General features: G+C 40.2%; 1 protein-coding gene across 4 annotated transcripts in view; it reads left to right on the top strand.

Moving 5' to 3' along the window:
• The window catches only part of MORC1 (MORC family CW-type zinc finger 1), a 167,047-nt gene that overhangs the window by 87,231 nt on the left and 58,759 nt on the right, over positions 1–21,057 (top strand). For all 4 annotated transcript variants that reach the window (XM_019839671.3, XM_045036903.1, XM_045036902.1 and 1 more), the window contains 3 exons: positions 1,076–1,204; positions 4,361–4,466; positions 9,651–9,789. In XM_019839671.3, the coding sequence (XP_019695230.2) occupies positions 1,076–1,204; positions 4,361–4,466; positions 9,651–9,789 (374 nt within the window). The remainder of the gene's footprint in view (positions 1–1,075; positions 1,205–4,360; positions 4,467–9,650; positions 9,790–21,057) is intronic.

The following is a 21,057-nucleotide window of genomic DNA, read 5'->3' as shown; positions in this document are numbered from 1 at the left end:
TTTTTAAAAAAAATATCATTAATGTTCTATCCAAAAGGTCTTGAAACAGCTGTGCATTTAGCTCTAACTACCTGTTTTAAAGGTCGCCTTGTATCCCCTTGTTTGGAAATAGCATTTACCATTTCCTCTTTAGGCTTTTATGTTGTTTCCACTTTTTGTTGTTGTTCTTGCTATTCCAAACAGTGTTGTAATACATATTGTGTGTTTATTTATTTTGTGTGTTTGTAGGGAAGAGTCCTACCAGCGCAGTTGCTGGATCAAAGGATAAGAACACAACCTCTTAAGAAGGGCTCCTAATGGTCCTCCTTGACAAGTGTTGTTTCTAAGCAAGAAGGGAGTATAGAATCTGGGCCAAGGCTAGGGCATAAAAGACTGTAAGGAAAAACAACCAGAGCTAAAATAAAGATGAAGAAACTGTGGCTATGAGGCCAGATGATAAATATCTATACCAATGGTCTTTTTTTTTTTTTTTATGTTTATTCAGTTTTGAGAGAGTATAAGCAGAGGAGGGGCAGAGAAAGTGGGGGACAGAAGATCCAAAGCAGGGTCTGTGCTGACAGCCGAGAGGCCAAAACAGGGCTTGAACTCGTGAACTATGAGACTGTGACCTGAGCCGAAGTCAGATACTCAACCGACTAAGCCACCCAGGCACCGCATTAAACCAATAGTCTTCAGGGTGGCCTTTAAGTTTAACAAGTACAGTTGCTTCTGGGAGTATTTAAGAAAAGAGCCTTAAATATCAGTGTATTTTATTGCAATAGTAGAGGTATGTATATGCTTTATAACTGCTATTGTTTTTAATTTTGTTACAAAATATTGTGCCATTATAATAAATATAATAATATGTTGATTGTATTTAGGTTGGGAAATGCGAGAAAGTATAAAGAAGACAAATTTCACTCATACTCAGAGAAAACTAATGTTAATACTTTTATTTCTTATTTCAGTCTATGTATTAGTTTTTACGTAGTTGAGATCGTACTGTATATACACGTGTTTGTATTCAACTTTGCTTATCAATCCTGATCTTGTTGATTTATTTTCTTTCATTAATTTTTGCCTTTTTTTTTTTTAGGTAATAGAAATCTAACACGGTTTTGGAATGAATTTGGATACCAGAATAACAAGGATGTAGAGAAATCTTTAGATTCTGTTCAGTATCAAAGAAGACAAGCCATGGCCATACCATTCATCATTCAGTGTGGTGAGTGTTGAATTCCATTCCAATCAGCAAACACTTAGTGAGTCATTATGCAAGTCATTGTGTTAAAAATGGGGTGTGAGAAAGACAAAGGTGGGTAGGATAGGGTTCTTGCTTTCAAAGGGGTTAGGGTCTAGGAGAGAGGTTAAGATACACATGAAACGAATTGTAATAAAAATGAAAATTAGGTAAGTGACGTCAAAGAGGCATAAAATTATTTGAGGATTCCAAAAGGGAGGTGGAGGAAGTTGAGGCCAGGCTTTGTGATAGAGGTAGCTTGTGCTATGGTCTTTAAAGTAGAATTTTTTTTACCTTCTTCGATGTGGCCTCCTCTCTCCCTTTGGTTGTGGAGTTTGTTCTGCCAGTCGTCAGGTCCGTCAGGTCTATTCCTGGGGCATTCAGGATGATTTGATAGTTATCTGGTTGTGTTCATGGGACAAGGTCAGCCTAGGCTCCTTCCGCTCCCCCACTGTCTTCCTCTACCTCTGTCTAAGGTAGAATTTTGACAGGCAGAGATGTAGTGGGACATGTGTGTTAATATCAAGTGGATACTTCAACTAAAATTTTTGTCATAGAATAATAGATACAGTCGTTCAAAAAATTTCAATACGTGGCACTGTGTTAACTAGTACTTAGAAGTTAGCTACTGAATGAATGATGAATTAATGATAAAAGCTAAGAGTAGGTTGAGTAAACTTTAATTAGAGTGACTTAAAGGCCAGAGTAAGGAGTGTTTACTCTGATAAGTAATGAAGAGTCTTTGGAAGTGTTTCAGTATAAGAACAACAGACATCACTGAAGCATTCAGCACTTAGTGCATGTCTCTGATACATCTTCCAGCCACTATACAGAGGGTTAGAGAACTAAAGACACTCTCTTCTATCTGCAAGGAGTCTGCCATCCAGTGGAGAAGGCAGCCAGGCAAACAAAGAAAGTGCACGCCGTGTGCACAATTTTGTAGTTGTTTACACAGTGTCGAGGGAACACTTCTCCGACCTCATCCCTGGGATGACCCAAAGAGGACCTGACTCTCGTTTGTAACTTGTAGGAAGCTTGCTCTGGCAGCTCAGTGCAGGATGATTTGGAGGAGAGCTAGAGCAAAGGTTGAGGTCAGGTTATGCCATGGGCATAATCCGGGATCCAGGGGAGAAATTGTACATGTTTGAAGAAGGGCACAGCCGTGGGATTTGAGAGGAACATACATGGCATGTATTTAGAAGGTATAATTGAGGAAATTGATGACTATATGCAACAGTCTATCGGATGGTATTAATAATAGCTGAAAATTTCTGTGTGTTTTTGATGTTTGCGGGCTACTGTCAGAATCCAGCCTCTAGTACCCAAGAGCTGTATGAAATTGGGCAAATTCCTTACCTTCTTTAAGCCTCAGTGTCTAGACTCTTAAAATGGGGTTAGCATTTGTAGCTAAATCATACAGTTTGATGAAAATAATATGAATTAACACATGCAAAATTTACTAAGTGCTTAGGATGGCATATTAGGGTCCTCCAGAGAACCAGAACCAAAAGGAGAGGTGAATAGATGGATAGATATTAATTATAGGGAATTGGTTCACATGATTAAGGAGACTAAAGAGTCCCGAGACCTGCAGTCAGCAAGCTGGAGACCCAAGAGAGCCATTGATTTAACTCCAGTTTGAGGCTGAAGGCCTGAGGGCCAGGAGACCCAATAATATGGTTCGAGTCTGAATGTTGACAGCCTTGTTACCCAGGACGAGCCGATGTTTTAGTTTGAGTCGGAAGTCAGGAAAAAATTGATGTCTCAGCTCAATGTGAGGACAGTCAAGAAGAAAAAGTTCCTTCTTTCTTAGAAGACAGTAACCCTTTTTGAGTTCTATTCAGGCCTTCAGGCCCACATTAGGAAGGGTAATCTTTTTAACTCAGTCTACCAATGCAAGAGTTGTTCTCATCCCAAACACCCTCACAGACACACTCGGAATAATGTATGACCAAATAGCTGGGTATGCCACGGCCCAGTCAAATTGACACATAAAATTTAACATCATAAATAGTGCCTCGCAATGTTGGCTCTTAAAATTGTTATGTCATTTAATCCTTAACAGTTCTTTTAGGTAAGTGCTAATATTAATATCTTGTTACAGACAATGATACTGAAGCACAGAGAAGTAGTTCATCCAGAATCATGGAGGTAGCAAGTGGTAGAACTATTCCAGTTCTCTTTAAAAAAAAGCTTTTTAATGTTTTTATTTATTTTTGAGAGAGAGACACAGAAAAAGAGTGCAAGCTGTGGAGGGGCAGAGAGAGAGGGGCACAGAATCCAAAGCAGGCTCCAGGCTTCGAGTTGTCAGCAGAAAGCCCGACACAGACCTCAAACCCACGAACCGTGAGATCGTGACCTGAGCCAAAGCTGGAAGCTTAACCGACTGAGCCAGCCAGGCTCCTGAGCTATTCCAGTTCTTAACCATTGTGACTTGAACGCTGTGTGACTTGAACCAGTGTGCAAACTGTTTCCATCATAGGCGAACAGGGAAAATGTTTACCTAAGAGCCATTAGCTGTGTATGTGGATAGAATTCAGGATTAGCGTTAATCCTGGAAAGAGTGGAGTCCCTTGGTCCTAAAGGCATGAAGGAGTGAAAGGAAGAAATAGACAAATGAGGTCAGAAACCAAACTGTAGGCTGGAGAGTGGAGTAAGAGCAGGAGACAAACACAGGAAAAGAAACTGTGAACTGTTCAGAGAACTTGATTTTCCTTGTTATGTTAGTCATGTGGTTGGAGATGGAAAGTGGTGTTGGCAGTAGAGAAATACTGAATCAGAGAAAATGGAAGAGTCAAGTCACTAGAATGTTCCCCTGTTCAAGAAGAGGTGGAGAGGAATCTATTAGTTAAGATTCTTTTGGCTGAAAGTAGCAGAAACCAACTGGAAAGAACTTAAGCAATAACAACAATGACAAAACAATAATAATAACAATAATTTATTGGTGGTGGTGCCCCAGTGTAGCTCATAGAATCCCAGACTAGTTGTGCTATCAAATATAAAAGGTATGTGATGATAGATTAACTTGCTTTGTTTCAAAAAATATCTCATACTTTTGGTATGTGCAATCAGCCATGTAACTGTGCTAGGTTCACTTCTGATTGTGGTCTTTCTTGTGTGTGATTTTGTTTTCATTCTCAGATCTTTGCCTTAAATGGAGAGTCTTGCCTTCTTCTATCAATTATCAGGAAAAAGAATTTTTTGATCTCTGGATTTGTGCAAATAATCCTAACATCTTGGAAAACAGGTAGTTTTTGATAGTTTTCTAAAATTCTTTATCCATTTTTAATTCCTAACATAATTATGTATGAGACTAGGAAATTTCAGCTATAGATGTCTTAGCTTAATAGCTATCATCCCTGTGAACTGTTCTATCTCTTTGCCACCTATGGAGAGACACTTTGTTAGTGTACTTTTCCATCAAGATAAGAGACCTGGATGTAACTATTTGCAAACTTTGGGGACGTGCAGCTGTGTGCAACGTGTGCAGCAGGAGACCATGACCCAGTGTTTGAGTTCTGCCTTCCAGTTCATTTTCACACAATGTATGGCTTTATCATAAAGGAGTCTTATCCAGAGGGTGTCTCCAGGGGCACTAGCCTGTTAGACCATGTGCTTTTTTCTGTTTAAGTCACATATTGATTTCATTGCTTTGTGCTCCTGGAGGAAGAAGTTCAGACTAAAACAGGAAAAAGACTGATTAAGTATTGATGAATGTCACTGTTATTACTGGCCTGTTAGACTTCTGTGACTTTCCTTGGGGAGAAAAGAGTGAGTACCCCCTTTTAATGAAGGCACCCCTAATTCAAACATTGCTTCTCCATAGAGTTTGTCCTAAGTTTTTGGCCTGCATAAGTGGATCAATATTGCAAATACAGACATTAGTGTAATAATTCCTGTTTGGTTATTTTTATCTAGCCTTAAAACAAACAAACAAACAAAAAACCAAGAGAGAGAAAATTAAAAAAAATATTTTAGAAACTGCTGCTAAAACCCCTTCCACCTGGAGTCCTCGGGTTAGCCATATTTAGAGACTAAGGAGAATGCCATTTGGATGTAAATTTTAAAAAATAAAAAAATAAAATTAAAGAAAAAAGAGGAAAAAAAAAAGGAAAATGCCAGAAGTGGTAAGGACTCTTAGATGGCCTGGGGGTTTTCAGTCTTATTTCTTGTTTTACAGGAGAACTTGCTTGTTTGTTTGTTTGTTTTCCAAATAACATTTATCTCAGACCCCAAATTTACAAGATAAGTGCAGAGCTTTCCTGATTGAAATGGAAGCTGGAAATCTGGGGGCCAAAGACATCCACTTATCATTTCTGTTCTATACTCTCTGTACAAAGCTCTGGGGAGCTTAGAGCTTTGAGCTTTAGAGCTGCAGCGAGCATGATTAGACACTACTGATCTGGTCTCGTTCCTTCATTTTACAGAAGTGAAAGCTGAAACCCAGATGGGGGCTGAGAAACATGTTGCTAAAGCTACTGGCCAGGGTCTTCTGACTTGTCACCAGTTTCTAGCCCTAACTTGAAACTTAAATATCTCCCACATAGGAACCATGAGTTGGCTCAATTTCAGTATTTAGAATAGTTAATAGTATTGATCCCTTCCTGTGAGGTAAAAACTTTTCATGCAACATTAGGATAGTGTTTAGAGTTCTGACTCTGAGGCCAGGCTGCCTGGGATTGACGCCTGGCTCCATTAGCTGTGAAACCTTGAACAGGTAACAGAACCTCTCTTGAAATTGACTTTCTATCATTTAGGATGGGGTGTAACCATAGTACCTTTTGTATCTTCTCTGGGTCCAGCTGAGTCCCTTAGAAAGACAATCTACTAAGTTTCTGGTTACTGGGGGCTTCTCAGTTATAAGAATTGAGGTCCCTCCCCACACGTCTAACATATATGTATGACTTCTTAGCCCAGCCTTGGGCATTCTTGGACTCACAGAACTGGAATTTGTCCTCTACAGCTTTCTTTACCTCCAGCTTACCATTGTCCCTGGATTGGCACACTCTCACCCTCTTCTTGAAATGTGGTGATGCCATCAGAGAACATAGCAAAATTAGTTTCAAAGCTGCATTACAGTGCCCCTTGTGATGACAGGCAAGATAAATTTAGCCACATTGACAGAAAACTGATGGTCTCTCAAAGCCTAAAATGCAGAGAGTCATCTTATATTTATAATTTATGTCCTTGATTCTTGAAATATGCTGACATAATTTTGACCATGTGTATTTCATTTGCACTGAAAAGATTAGGACAAAAAATATGCTTAATGTGCCAGCAAGAGATTTAGGAGATATATAAAGAAAAACTCCTGATTATGAGGGCAATTACTAGAGAGTTGACACTTTATTGAAAGTCATTAATAGTTCCAATTCAATATGGTAGGACGGACCTATGTACTTTGAGAATACACCATGAAATAGCAACACCCTGAGCCATTGGATTTGGATAGAATCACATGAAATCGGTGTATTAAAGTGATGAGAAATGCAGTATAGTTTTTAGACAACATTTGATGAATGGAAGGCCAGAGTAATGGCAAAAAGTGGCATCATCTGTATTTATAGAAAATATAGTGTTATGGTCAGCAGTTAATTGCCAATTGTCAGTAGGGTTAATAGCAGTGAACAGCATTTGAATGAACAATCTGTGTAACCAGAATTTAGGCAGGAAATATAATAACAGCTTTTTCTTACAAAGCAATTACATATATTATCTCATTTCCCGTGTACAATAACTGTATGAACTTTCACCATTTCTCAGAGGAGGAAACAGACTAAGAGAGGCCCTGTGACTTGTCCAGGATTCCTCTCCAGAGCTAAAATTTGAAGCTAAAGCTGTAGGTGTCAACTTGTACTCTTTCTGCCTTATCACATCCAGTCTCCAAAGGCATCCTCTTTGTGTGTGTTTCAAATTTTTTTTATTTGAGTAACATTACACACAATGTTACGTTAGTTTCAAAGTGTGCAACACAGTGATTCAACATCTATATACCTTGCTCTATGTTCACCACAGGTGTAGCTACCATCCCTCACCACACGACACTGTTACAGTATCGTTGACTATATTCCCTACACTGTACCTTTTATGCCTGAGACTTATTCATTCCATCACTGGAAGCCTGTATCTCCCACTGCCCTTCACCCATTTTGCCCATGCCCCACCCCTTTCCCTCTGGCAACCGTCGGTTTGTTCTCTGTATCTGTAGGTCTGATTCTGCTTTTTATGTATTCATTTGTCTTGTTTTTTTAGATTCTGAAGGCATCCTTTTATATTTCAGGAAGCCTAATGCCAGTTATATACTCTATAGTGACAAAACATACCATTTTACAAATGGTAGTATTCAGAGTTGACCCAGCAGGTAAAATGAAACCATTCTTTTTTGGACCACCAGAGCCTGTTTTTTGTTTCTACTTTATTTTTATTTTTATTTTTAATATGAAATTTATTGTCAAATTGCTTTCCATATAGCGCTCAGTACTCATCCCAAAAGGTGCCCTCCTCAATACCCATCACCCACCCTCCCCTCCCTCCCACCCCCCATCAACCCTCAGTTTGTTCTCAGTTTTTAAGAGTCTCTTATGCTTTGGCTCTCTCCCTCTCTAACCTCTTTTTTTTTCTCTTTTCTTTTTTTTTTTTCTTCTTCTGAGGGAGGCTAGACATTTTTTATCACAGTAGCTGAGAAATAGGTATCAGTATACTTGCATTCCATTCATGCTCTGTGTTTATCTGCATTTATAAATGGGGATCACCAACAGGGTAAGAATGATGCTTATCATTTGACTGAACCAAAGAAGTCTGCATTGTGAGAACGATATTTAAAAATATTCATGGGTCGTGTTGCAAGTTAAAATTTAATTTGCTTCCCAAAATCTTTAACTAAAGATAATTGACAGGATTGTGTTTTATTAAAATACTTGAGGTTATTCTTTTCTGAATAAAAACTGCATGTTGCCACAGGGTTTTTGCTCAAAATAGAAACCTCTCTAGGTGCCACCCCACAGATGTCTTCAAATCAGCACTGCAGGTAGCTGTACATATAGTAGATACTTCCTGATTTGTTTAGTTGCCCCCTCTGTTTGAAACTCACAATAACAGCGAATACCATATGTGGGTGGAATTAAGTGCTTTTTCACAGTCCTGCTTGAATTTGACCACAGTTCCTCACTCCCTTCTCCTAAGGGGCAAGAAAAATATACCCTGAAGCCCTGAAAAACACAAATCATGGGTTTGATCTGCTCTGCTTCTCCAGTACTGTTTCAGCTGGGAGAAGGCCCTCCTAATCTTGGCCCCCTCCTCCCTATCCCAGCTTCACAACACATTTATTTCATACAAACTTTGTCCCTTCCCCCTTATTTTTGGTTCATATAAATAAGAGAAAAACCCTTGTGTAAAACAGGCTCTCAGAATTCACCTTGACATTTTGCCCCACTTCTGAACATGCCCAGTCATGCCCTGACTAAAAGCCATGCCCGGTGGGAGTTGGACTTCTTATCCTTGACAAGCCTTGCTATCAAGAGAAACAATATCATATATCAATTTTTTGATAGTTTGGCTAACTCGAGTCTACAGAACATAGCCATGTGACCAAGAGTAGGAAAATAACAAAACAAAACAAAACAAAATGCCCCAAACCTCCCAAGCCATGTGTTTCAAAGGTGGTTAGTATTTTATGGAACCATAACGAGGGAGGCTCTTGTCCACAGTCTGCCTACTGTTCATTTACATACAGTTCTACTTGATTATATACTACGTGTGTTAACCAACTAGTGATTGGAAACAGCACAGCAGTAAGACTGGGCAGCACAGAGGCCCCTGCAAGTGTGTTTACCACAACAGCAGGGAGAGAAGGGCGGGAGCTGGGAGCACGCTGCAGCCAGGGTGTGGGGCTGATCGGTGATGAAGGGCTGTGCACGGCTCCGTAAGCCCCCAAGGCTGTGACTGAGTGCCTGCGTGGCACCACAGTGGTCACAGTGCTTCACAGCCCTCCTGAGTTCTCAAACAAGGGATCCGTGTGTTCCAGAGCAGAATTATTTGGTGTCATTAAGAGAGACATGGAGATTTCTCTCCAGAGTTTCTCGGGGAAAAAATGTTTGGCAATAATGAGATAAGCTTCAATTATCTGAGGACATCTTTGCAAAAGGCCTCATTTCATGATAATGCAGGATAAATGAAGCATTGGTGAAATAATGAAGGTTCTCCCATTCTTGTAAATATACCACCCTCCACATTTTCCCTTAAGCTCTTTTCCATGCAGGCTGGAGACGTAATGTCATGTATTGCCAAAAGTCATCAATACAGTGCTCTTCCTTTGTAGTCACGTTTTGGATATAAGGCGTAAGGAGTATCTATTCATAGAAGTAAGTCATCTTTCACAGACAATAAACAGTTTGATATTTCCTCCTGATGTTGTTTCTTGTTGATCGTGAAGTTGTCATCAGGCAGAAAGCCTACCTTCCATCCCCCTGGGCACCATGAACAGAGCGTCACCATCAAAAAATGAGAAAGAGAAACAACTTCGAGAGGCAGTCCAAAGGTACCACAATCGACTGGCAGAACAGCAGCCACAGGTGAGCTGTTGTTAATTCTTTCCAAAATCTACCCAAACTCTTTGAGCTGTTGGTTTTATGTGTGCACATGCACTAAAGTGGTTGTTTCCTTCTTTTTTTGTCACCTGCTTTTCATTTTGGGGCTAAGGACTGTTTGGGAGGGAGCACAGTGCCCCAGGGGCTCAGAAAGGGAGGTGAGTTGTTAAAAAAAATACTACCTGTGACATTTAAGCCCATCTACACAGCAGTGCACGTGAGGAATAGGAAGATTTATTTCCACCTACAAATTCACATAGAGTCTGGTATAGGCGACATGGTCAAGACTGGGGCATAAGTCTGTATGTTTCCCAAGATTGTGCTCTTCCCTGAGAGTCGATTTTTGAGGTGAAGAATTGGTCTTTTAAAAAATATTAGCCTATTAATATAGAAACTCAATGTCACTTAATTGTTAAGAAAATTCAATAAATAAGACATTACTATCAGTAAATGTAAGTAACCATGACAATTTCAAGTGAAAGAAAAAGTGGCATGCAGAAATATTATTTTAATCTCTTAACTAATAAAGGAATTAGATCTGTTTACTTCATAGATTTAACACCCAAATTCAGCATTTTTAAATACAGCCTGTCAACTTCCTCAAATAGAACCTGAGGAGGTCAGCAGCATATGTCCAAATGTGTTGACCTCCCTGTAAATGTCAGGAAATAAAATACTTGAATAGAAAATTCTCTTATGGAGCAGCAAAAATGATCCTCAGGCTTAATACCTTATTATTATGTGTCTCCCTGTGCTTTTTAGAAGATAAACTTTCTTCTCCACCTCATTTCATCTTCTTACCTCTCCCACTTTACTAGGTAAGGATCTGCTGTGCAGATCAGCCCAGCCACCACTTGCGATCACAACCAAAGAAACTTGACCCTTCCTGTTAGTCTGGAGTCTCTGGGTCTCTCAGGAAGATCTGACTGAGAGTCGCTTTGCAAACATATTCTCTTAAGCATTCCCTGTCCCCTGAAACTGGCGAAAATTTCTACAGTTCTTAGAGCCTCTAGTCGTGGGTTTGATAACACAGGTCGGAAGTAAAGGTATCATAGCCTGCAGTTATTTTAATCAACAAGTGGGTACAGTCAGATCTTTCCAATGTGGAATGTCTTCATTTGTTTTTCATTTCTTGTTTACCACTCCTGTAGATTTGTGAAGACAGACAGCATATCCTGAATTGATTCTATCTTTATTGCAGTCTCTGGATACTTTTTTCTTTCCAATGGAGGTCAGAGCTGACCCTTGGATAGTAATAATTGCCAGTTGCAAAGACTTAAATTACCCTTTTGTTTGTTTAGTATTGGCTGTTTTATTCATTACTAAGGTAGAGATTTTGATGGTAGCTGTTGGGGTAACATTTGGGCCATCCATTCTGCTTATTCTTTCTTTCTTGGTAGTTGAGTTTTTCATAACGAATTTGATCCAGGTTTATAGATTCAGTCTGTTTTAAATTTAAACAAAGAAGTTTAGCGGTACGTGCATAGAGACTTGCTGCCATCAGTTCAAAGGATGTAAGAATCCTCACCCTCCTCGTCCTCTTTTGTGAAAATAATCTTAACATATTCAACTCATTTTCAACACTCAGTGCCCTTAGCTGACCCTGTTTTGGAGCTAATCAAGGAAAGCTTTGTTTAAGGTTCACCAGCCGTAGGCAACCAGTTAATTTTGAGGTGATCATTGAGCACACACTTGCCTTTGGGTCTGTCCCATGCTAGGCATTGTGGGAAATGCAGAGTAACTCTAATACCACAGCGTGAGCTCTGTGAGCTCAGGGATAACCTTGGTTTTGTTTACTGTAAATCTCTTACCGAAAACTGTTCCTGGCAAGTAGTAAGTACTCAATAAATAGTTGTTGAATCAATAATAGAACACATGTTCAGATAATAAACAGTTCTTTTGCAGACCGAGTCTAACAGCTGTTTGAAAATTAGTGACCAGGGGTGCCTGGGTGGCTCAGTTGGTTAAGTATCCAACTCTTAGTTTCAGCTTAGGTCTTGATCTCAACAGTTCATTAGTTCAAGTCCCACAATGCGCTCTGTGCTGGTAGCACAGAACCTGCTTGGGGTTCTCTCTCTCTCTCTCTCTCTCTCTCTCTCAAAATAAACAAACTTAAAAAAAAAAAAGAAAATTAGTAACCATTGTAACATAATACTAGTTCAGTACTTGTCTGATCATAACTGAAACTATGATAGAGGTTTATTACAGGGAGAGAGTGGGGGCAGCTTCAGTCAAAAAAAAGGTTCGAAGAAGGAATGGCAGGGACACCTGGGTGGCTCAGTCGGTTGAGTGTCTGACTTTGGCTCAGGTCATGATCTCAACGTTCATGAGTTCAAGCCCCGCATCGGGCTCTGTGCGGGCAGCTTGGAGCCTGGAGCCTGCTTCAGATTCTGTGTCTCCCTCTCTCTCTCTGCCCCTCCCCAGCTTGCACTCTGTCTCTTCCTCTCTCAAAAATAAATAAACATTAAAAAAAATTTAAAAAACAAAAGAAAAAAAGAAGGAATGGCAATTAACTTGTGTCTCGAAGTTTATTTAGGGTGAAGAGAGGGAAATGACCGGGCAGGCATTCTAGGTGAGAAAAACATTATAAATGAAGACTTGGAGATTAGCACTGACTTGTTCCTTCATGGTGCCAATCCTCTAAATTACATGCTAAACTTATGTATTTTAAAAAATAGACTCAGCATCTGTGTGACATGTCTCTCTTTTAAAAACTGTGTAACTCATTATAAAATATGGTAATTGCTGAACAGAAGACCTCTGGAAGGTGACCTCAATTCCCCTTTCACAAAAATAACCCATGAAAGTATTCAAAAAACTGTATTTTGGTGATAGCTGCCAGATGCCAGAAACAAGACTCAAAACTGCCCAATAGTCATTGTGAATTACTCTCTTCGTGACCACCTTTCAGATGAAGTTCTGTTAGAATATAACATGGGCAAGGGTGCCCAGAAAAATAGGGCCTTAGTGCCATTCAGGTGAAGTGCAGACATGATTCAGGTGTGGGGTAGATATCACTGGAAAATCAGGAACTGGTTAGTGTATGACTATGATTCACTATGTCTACTGGTGGTGCCCATTCATTCAATATCAGGAAGTAATAAGATACATGCCGTGTAATTATGGTTTGCCCGCCTCTTGTTCTCCCTCCTTACCTCCCATTACTAGTGCCTACTTATGCGCTGACCAGACTGGGAAGCAAATATAAAAATGACCTAAATCTGCACATCCCATTTTGTGTTCTCTTGTATTTCATCTTTCATGGCTGAAGGCATCCTGATCTGGAAAATGAAAAGTTCACTAGGTAAATCAAAGACCTTTCTGGATCTTAGATTCTGTGGTTCTGGGTTTTGTATCACTGACAACCAGGAGTGGTAAAATAATTGTAGGAGAGAGAGTATGATGGTACTGGAGCTACAGGCTCATGTCCACCTCTCACACACCCTACCGGTATGATGAGTGACTAACCTCTAGGAGTACCGCCTACCTGAGCTAGAGGATACTCACAGTGGGACAGAAAACTGTTCTGGTAAAAGAGGTGTCTCAATGGTTAGATCTTGTCCTCTAGGAGAAAATGAAGTAGCCAAGTCCAAAGATATCGTTTCCACAGATGGTATGTTATGTAATCCCTGCAACATAGCAGTCATATCAGTTACAGCAAAAGAGGGAAGTAAAGTTCAAAGGCGTTCGATAATTTGAATCAATTGCACATTTTTAAATGATGAAGTTGGAGTTTGTTTCCTTTTTGTCTAATTTCAGCACGGATCTGCTCACACTCTCATAAGGTTGAATACAGACAGAAAGGACATAAGAACATTTACAAAGGCAACAGATCGCTACGTTGCAAAATATCTGTTTAGGAAAATACCTAATGAACTATGTGTACACAGTTCATAAGCTGCGTCGGCACCCCAAAACCCTCTTTATAAATTGTGCTTCTGGGGCGCCTGGGTGGCGCAGTTGGTTAAGCGTCCGACTTCAGCCAGGTCACGATCTCGCGGTCAGTGAGTTCGAGCCCCGCGTCGGGCTCTGTGCTGACAGCTCAGAGCCTGGAGCCTGTTTCCGATTCTGTGTCTCCCTCTCTCTCTGACCCTCCCCCGTTCATGCTCTGTCTCTCTCTGTCCCCAAAATAAATAAACGTTGAAAAAAATATATATAAATTGTGCTTCTGAAACAGCCCATTCCACTCTTTCTCCTTTCTGAATAGATGAATGAATAATCTGTTCCTAACTCCACGTTTCAACTTCATTCCACATTACCCGCTGTTTCTATACCAAGTGACAAGTGCCACCTGCTGGCCAAACGATAAAGCATTTTCATTTTCATTGTGTCACTTGATGGCTCTGCTACTATGTGGTGTGTTATCTGGATAATTGTTATTCTGTTTGTCAGTAAACCTAGACAATAATTGTTGAAGCCATAGAGTAGAGTTACAAAATCAGTTTCTCTGCATTTGAGAAACTTTCCAGTCCTCAAGTGTGCCCCTTTATGAGCTTTAAGTCACAGGTTAGATTTGCATCTACCTCCCGTTGTATCATAAGGACGATTGCATCATAATCATGCACGTGGAATATAGCTTTCGGTACATCTCATTCAGGGTTTTTTGGTACCACCTTAAATCCACTTAATGCCTTCAGTTATTAGAACACAGATCATAACTTGATTCCCCGAGTAAAGCCTACTCTGCATTTACCCCTTTGTACATAAATAATGTTAATGAGTCTGTATTTATATCATACGTGTTTTTGTGGTGCGTGCTGTATCACTTGCGCATCCTGTAGGTCTTTCTGCCTGAGTATTTTCTGACTAATATTAATTTCTTATCCTACACTCTAGGCTCTCTCTAATCTGACTCTCTTTGCCTTCCTGGCAGTACAGTTGACCCTTGAGCAACATGGATTTGAACTGCGCGGGTCCACTTGTGCAGATTTTTTTTTTTTTTTGATAAATACAGTAGAGCACAGTAAGTGTATTTTCTCTTCCTTATTTAGTTAATAACATTTTCTTTTCTTTAGTATACTTATTGTAAGAGTACAGTATTTAATACATCTAACCTACAAAGCATGTGTTAATTTGACTGTTGTCAGTAAGGCTTCCAGTCAACACTGTGCTATTAGTGGTTAAGTTTTAGGGGAGTCAAAAGTTAGTTGAAGATTCTCAGCTCTGTAGGGGTTGGCGGCCCAACCCCTGTGTTGTTCAGAGGTCATCTGTAGTTTCTTCCCCTCTATGGGAATTGCCCTGAGCTGGCCTTTGTCCTTAGGTGTATTCTCCATTTCCATGCTGCTCTGAGTGCCTGTGATCCTTCCATTTGGTCTGGAGTGGCCTTTGTCTCTTTTTTAGCTCTTCAAGATCTAAAAATATCATTCTCTGTATGAAGTCTTTTCTCATTCTCTCCCTATAAAAATGTCTTCTTTCCAGTTCTCTTTGTCCTTAATGGGTCTTTCTTAGAACATGTTTTACTTTCTACTTGGTACAGTAGTTATTTGTGTATCTGTTCTGTCTCCTATATTAGACTATAAACTTTTAGAAAGAAGGGACCATTTTTATTCATCCTTGCGTTCCCCAAAATACCTAGGCCTGGACCTTTCACGTAATAAGTATTTACCAAACAATGAATGAAAGATTAAAGGAATAATCTGATTTATGCATAACTCTTCACAAATAGGTACAAAAATAATTAGTTTTCATTTGGTTGAGTTGGTCCACTCTACAAAAGTTAGACTTAACACTTTCTGTGTACATTTTGGAGACCAAAATGTTCTTACACTTGGTCAAAATAAGGTGTGGCATTTGGATGGGAATACAGAGACTGTATTTGGATTTAATTTGTCATGTTCATGGTCTTTGCATCAAGTGAAGAGCCTGTGTAAAATGTCATGCCTGTTAAAAAGGAATTCCAGCAACAGCATTCTGTTCTTTTGTGGTGCTCACGTGGACACAAAAAAATGAAATAGTATAATCTGACAGTTCCCACATTGGTTGTTTTAGCAGTAAATGTGGAGCAAGAAAGGCTTCCTGAACTTTTAGCTGTGTTTTTCCAAATTGAAATGGCATATCTGAACACAACTTTGTAATGAAGAGTATGAATGCATTTTCCATTTAGAATTTAATCTTTTAAATGTGTCATTATTGTGTAGGATGCTGAGATTTCAAATCTCTATAACCATGGAGACAGATGCCTTAGAAAATATATTTATTCATCAAGAGTACTTTTCAGTCTTCTTACATAAACTGCCATGATCTAAAATTTATGATACCTAAAGACCCTTGTCTAACAAGAAGCTATTATATTCACTGTAGTTGAAATATTTTACTTTATTACTCTTGCTACAAAGATCTCATTTCTCTGTGGTGATGTGTTGTTTTTCCGAAAGGGATAATGCATAATATATTCACACTTGTGGGCCCTGTGTTCACAGCATAGCAAACGAGACGTTAAGTGAATTGTTTGTGTTGAACTAGTTTAGAAGTTCCTTGAGGGTAGATATCACATGTTCTTTCTCTTGTATACCTCCCACCACCACACCTGGCTCAGTATTGGGTAAAATAGATGTCCAACAAAAGATGTTCACCTTCTTAACTTGAATTGCTTGTCCAAATTATATTTCATTTCATTTCATTTCATTTCATTTCATTTCATTTCATTTCATTTCATTTCATTTCATTTCATTTCATCTTTATTTTATTTTTTTGTATTGTATTTTATTTTATTTTATAGAGAAAGTACACAAGCAGAGGAGAGGGGCAGAGGGAGAGAGAGAATCTTAAGCTTCACTGAGCATTGAGCCCGACACGGTGCTTGATCCCATGACCCTGGGATCATGACCTGAGCCGAAATCAAGAGTCTGACACTCAACTGACTGAGCCACCCGGACACCCTGTCCAAATTATTTTCTAACTCGTCTTTTCCTGAGGAGCTGATGTCACACTACATGACAGAACAACACTGTGGTTTACTAAGCAATCTGGGACAGCGCCAGTAGTTAGATGCACATCAGAACAGCCAGAGCAGAACCCCTTCAGGGAGCAGTGTTGTCTGAGGGGCCCAGGACAGTCCCTCTTCCTGACTTCATAAATCACCCTATTATGCCCTGAAGATTGGGACCGAGAAATACCATCTATTGTCGGCTCCTGGGTTTCACAAACATGACCCAGTGCAGCTGCTGAGGACCAATAGGAATGTGAGTCCAAAGGGAACTTCTTGCTCTGAGAAGGACAGAAGTAGCTTTGACTACTGACGAGGGCAGGCAGTCTTGCCACATTACATCCCACACTCTGCATGTCAGTCATTCCTGTTCACATCTACAGAGATGGAGAGAGTAGACGTTCAGGTGTGTCGTGTGAAATGATTTTCACTGGAGGGAATATTAATTTGGATTTTAGTGCAGGTATACCTATTAGATCTCTGCCCTATAAAAATTTCTTGGGCACCTGAACTGCATGTACAACCAGTTCTCAATTAGTGTGCATGCTCTTTAGGGATAATCAGAGGCTGCCTGGCACCCTGGAAGCACTGCGGGGGCTGTTTCCTCACTGCTCAGAGTAAGGTACAGATATTTGGCTTCCTTCCAAAGCAGGCTACTCACTGGTCCCTTCTAAAGGAACCCGGTATCTCTGAGTCTGTACCCCTGAGCACCAACACTCCTGAATCCACTCCTGAATCTTTCCCTCTCAGCTTGAATCCCATTTCTCATCTTGTTAGTCCTAATCTCCCCTCTTACTCAGGACCCAGCTTCACATTTTCAGTTCAGTTTAAGGAACTGTATTCCACAATTGTTCTGATTTTGAAGTCTGACCCCACATCTTATGCCTCTTGATTTATCGTTGTTAAGCCTTTTCTACCTGATCGTATTCTTGGTTTGAGTCTGGTTCCTTCCTCTGGCCTAACTCCTGTAGTCTTGAGTGAAGTTCAGATGTGATCTCTATTTTCTACCTTGTCTTTAACCAGCAAGTGCTTTAACCCTGCCCTTCTTCAGTCAGTCTTGCTTGCCCAGACCCAGTCTTCTCTTTTTTTTTTTTTAATTTTTTTTAACGTTTATTTATTTATTTTTTGAGACAGAGACAGGGCATGAACGGGGGAGGGTCAGAGAGAGAGGGAGACACAGAATCCGAAACGGGCTCCAGGCTCTGAGCCGTCAGCACAGAGCCCGACGCGGGACTTGAACTCATGGACCCACGAGATCATGACCTGAGCTGAAGTCAGACGCTTAACTGAGCCACCCAGGCGCCCCAGACCCAGCCTTCTTACACAGGGTGGTGTCTTGACACACCTGGGGGCTCTAATCCAGATCCAGAGAATTAATTGTTATTTGCTATGACCTTTCCTTTCTGATGGTCTAGAATCATCCTTCTTCTACTCAGAGAATCCTCAAGGAGGTCTTCTAGCCAAGACCATTGGTAATTATTCCTGGCATTTGAAAATAACTATTACTTAAAATGTTTCTGAATACAGGCAGATCTAGTTTTTTTGGACCTTGAGGTTTGTATAGTTTTGTGCCCCCCCCCCCAGTCAAATAAATCACAAAATTTATAAATATGAATTTGGGGGCAGAGCCTTGGAAAGGGTCTGTGTTGAAGAGGGGTCCTGAAGCCAAAGCCTCATTTGCTTCATGGTTTATCTGCCACTTGTTTCTGCATAATCTGTGCCATTTGATTGCCACAGGGTTTTTGTAGTAAAAATAACTGCATATTTTTTGGGTTTCCAATTCCCTTCTCCTCTTCAATTTCTTCCCCAAGATTTCCGTAATCGTATATATTTTGGTGAATTCTAAAACTACTCTGAATGATTAACTGCACACGTTAAATAGATGAGGAGTTTAAAGGAGAAGGATGAATGGAAGGATTGAATGACAATAGTGCTTATAATGTGCCACTGTTACAGGTGCTGTAAGTGTACTGACTCACTTAAACCCTATGACACGCCTATGCTTTTATAATTCCTTATTCATAGAAGAGAAAACTGAGGTGCAGAGAAGGAACTTGCCAAGTGGAGTTAGGAAGCCAGAGAATCTGACACAGTCAAGCTCCAGACCCCTTACTGTTAATCAGGCATGTGCCTTTCTTGGCTTAAGTCACATAAACAAGACAGGAATACAGATACACTTAGAATAGGAGATTGATTCTTATTTCAAAGCTGTTTGAACCACTCTGATATCTTGCTTTCAGTTTGGATTGATAGCTCTTCAGCGTGGGAGAAATTGAGAAATTAATAGCTAACAGCAATCATAATTTTTCTTTTTGAGGAACTCTGTCTCTATTAGGCAGATTTGGAGGGCAGTGATCTCTCTGGAAGACGGTATAGAGGGAAGATGTTTAGGGGCTCTTTATTTTATTTTATTTTTTTAAATTTTTTTAATGTTTTATTTATTTTTGAGATAGAGAAAGAGCATGAACAGGGGAGGGTCAGAGAGAGAGGGAGACACAGAATCTGAAGCAGGCTCCAGGCTCTGAGCTGTCACCACAGAGCCCGACGCGGGGCTCGAACTCACAGGCTGTGAGATCATGACCTGAACCGAAGTCAGACGCTTAACCGACTGAGCCACCCAGGCGCCCCTTTAGGGGCTCTTTAAAGATGGTGGAGGCAGCTGAATGTGGTAGGCAGCACTGGCCTGGTGTCAGGATCTTTAACTGCAGGTCCCAGCTCTTTTTTTATAAGCAGCAGACCTCAGGCCTGCCTGAAGTCTCTAGTCTTTGATCTCAGTATCCCCTAGCTCAGTAAAAAGAAGGGGATTAAGCTGGATGTTCACAAAGACCCATCCAATTTTAGAGCGTGTGAATATTGCCATCTTTGTTTGCAAGCTGTTAAGTTTTAAATATCTATATTTATTAATTTTATTCTGAATGCAAACATGAGGTTTCTGGAGCAAAGAAAATTATTATTTAATTATAGCAAATAATTGTGCTCATTCCCATTTGCCCTAATTTGTATCCCTGAGGCAATGGATGAGATGAGTCAGATGACATGTTGTCCTACATATACCAGAATTTGTACTACTGGTAAAGAACTCTGAAAGGGGGGTTGGGGGGGGGGGAGAATCTGGAAGTTTATATAGGAGAGAAACAGCCATCTGTCTATTCCCCTCCATATGCATGTAACCCTTTGCTCTTTGGGAGGGATCCTGAATTCTTACTCTTCCCTTTGAAATATAAATAAGTCTTTCTAGGGCAAGATAAGACTAGCTTCTCCAGCCTTTACAACCCAGGCAATGTCCACACCGTCTCAAATTCCATTCCTCCCTCAAAATGTAAACACATACCTCCAAGGAGGTAAATCTCTTTGGAGATGCTCTCTCACGAATAATTAGCATAAATTAATTTCCTAGGTTTGTTCTTCTATCCCAGGTCTCAAGTTTTAGTAAAATTCTATCAGAAAGCCCTGATGGTATGGATACAGAAAAGTATTTTCTCTGTAGCATCACAAAGCACAGATACCATTATAAAGGAGATTCCTCAGCCTTCCAGGTCTGTGAGTCTGTGATGACTGGACTATCTGAATGACAATGTTACATGTTTGAAAAATACGGATTCCCTGGGATCTGCCAGACTGACTGAACAAGATTCTTGGGGACTTAAGCCTTGGAATCTGCATTTCTACTTAGCTCCCCAGATGATTCTTAGATACCACAGACATTCCCGGGTTGAGGATCCCTCAGCTTTTCTGCTTTTCTGACACTTCATCTTATGCAGCTTTTGCTGATTCAGTCTATGATTTTCAGGGCTTTCCAAACATGTAAAGAAATTTAAGAGTCTTTCTGGGAGAGTTTGTAAGTGTCATATAAAAATAAATAACTGATATTAGCAAGATTCCTTTTTTTTTATTTAAAATTTTTTTTTCAACGTTTATTTATTTTTGGGACAGAGAGAGACAGAGCATGAACGGGGGGAGGGGCAGAGAGAGAGGGAGACACAGAATCGGAAGCAGGCTCCAGGCTCCGAGCCATCAGCCCAGAGCCCGATGCGGGGCTCGAACTCCCGGACCGCGAGATCGTGACCTGGCTGAAGTCAGACGCTTAACCGACTGCGCCAACCCAGGCGCCCCATATTAGCAAGATTCCTAGGCTGATCATGATTCTTTGAAGTCTGGAGATGATGGTGATGATTTAAAAAAATGCTGTTGTTAGTAAACAGCTACTCCTTAAGTAAATGAGACAGAATTTAAAGCAGATTACCAGTTATATAGATTTCCGTTCTACGAAATATGCAATTAAAGATGTAAAAATGGGTTTTTAAAATAAAAAAGCATATAAATGATTT

The sequence above is a fragment of the Felis catus genome, chromosome C2 (genome assembly GCF_018350175.1).
Source record: "Felis catus isolate Fca126 chromosome C2, F.catus_Fca126_mat1.0, whole genome shotgun sequence".
NCBI classification, from domain to species: domain Eukaryota; kingdom Metazoa; phylum Chordata; class Mammalia; order Carnivora; family Felidae; genus Felis; species Felis catus.
This window is presented reverse-complemented; position numbering and strand designations above follow the sequence as displayed.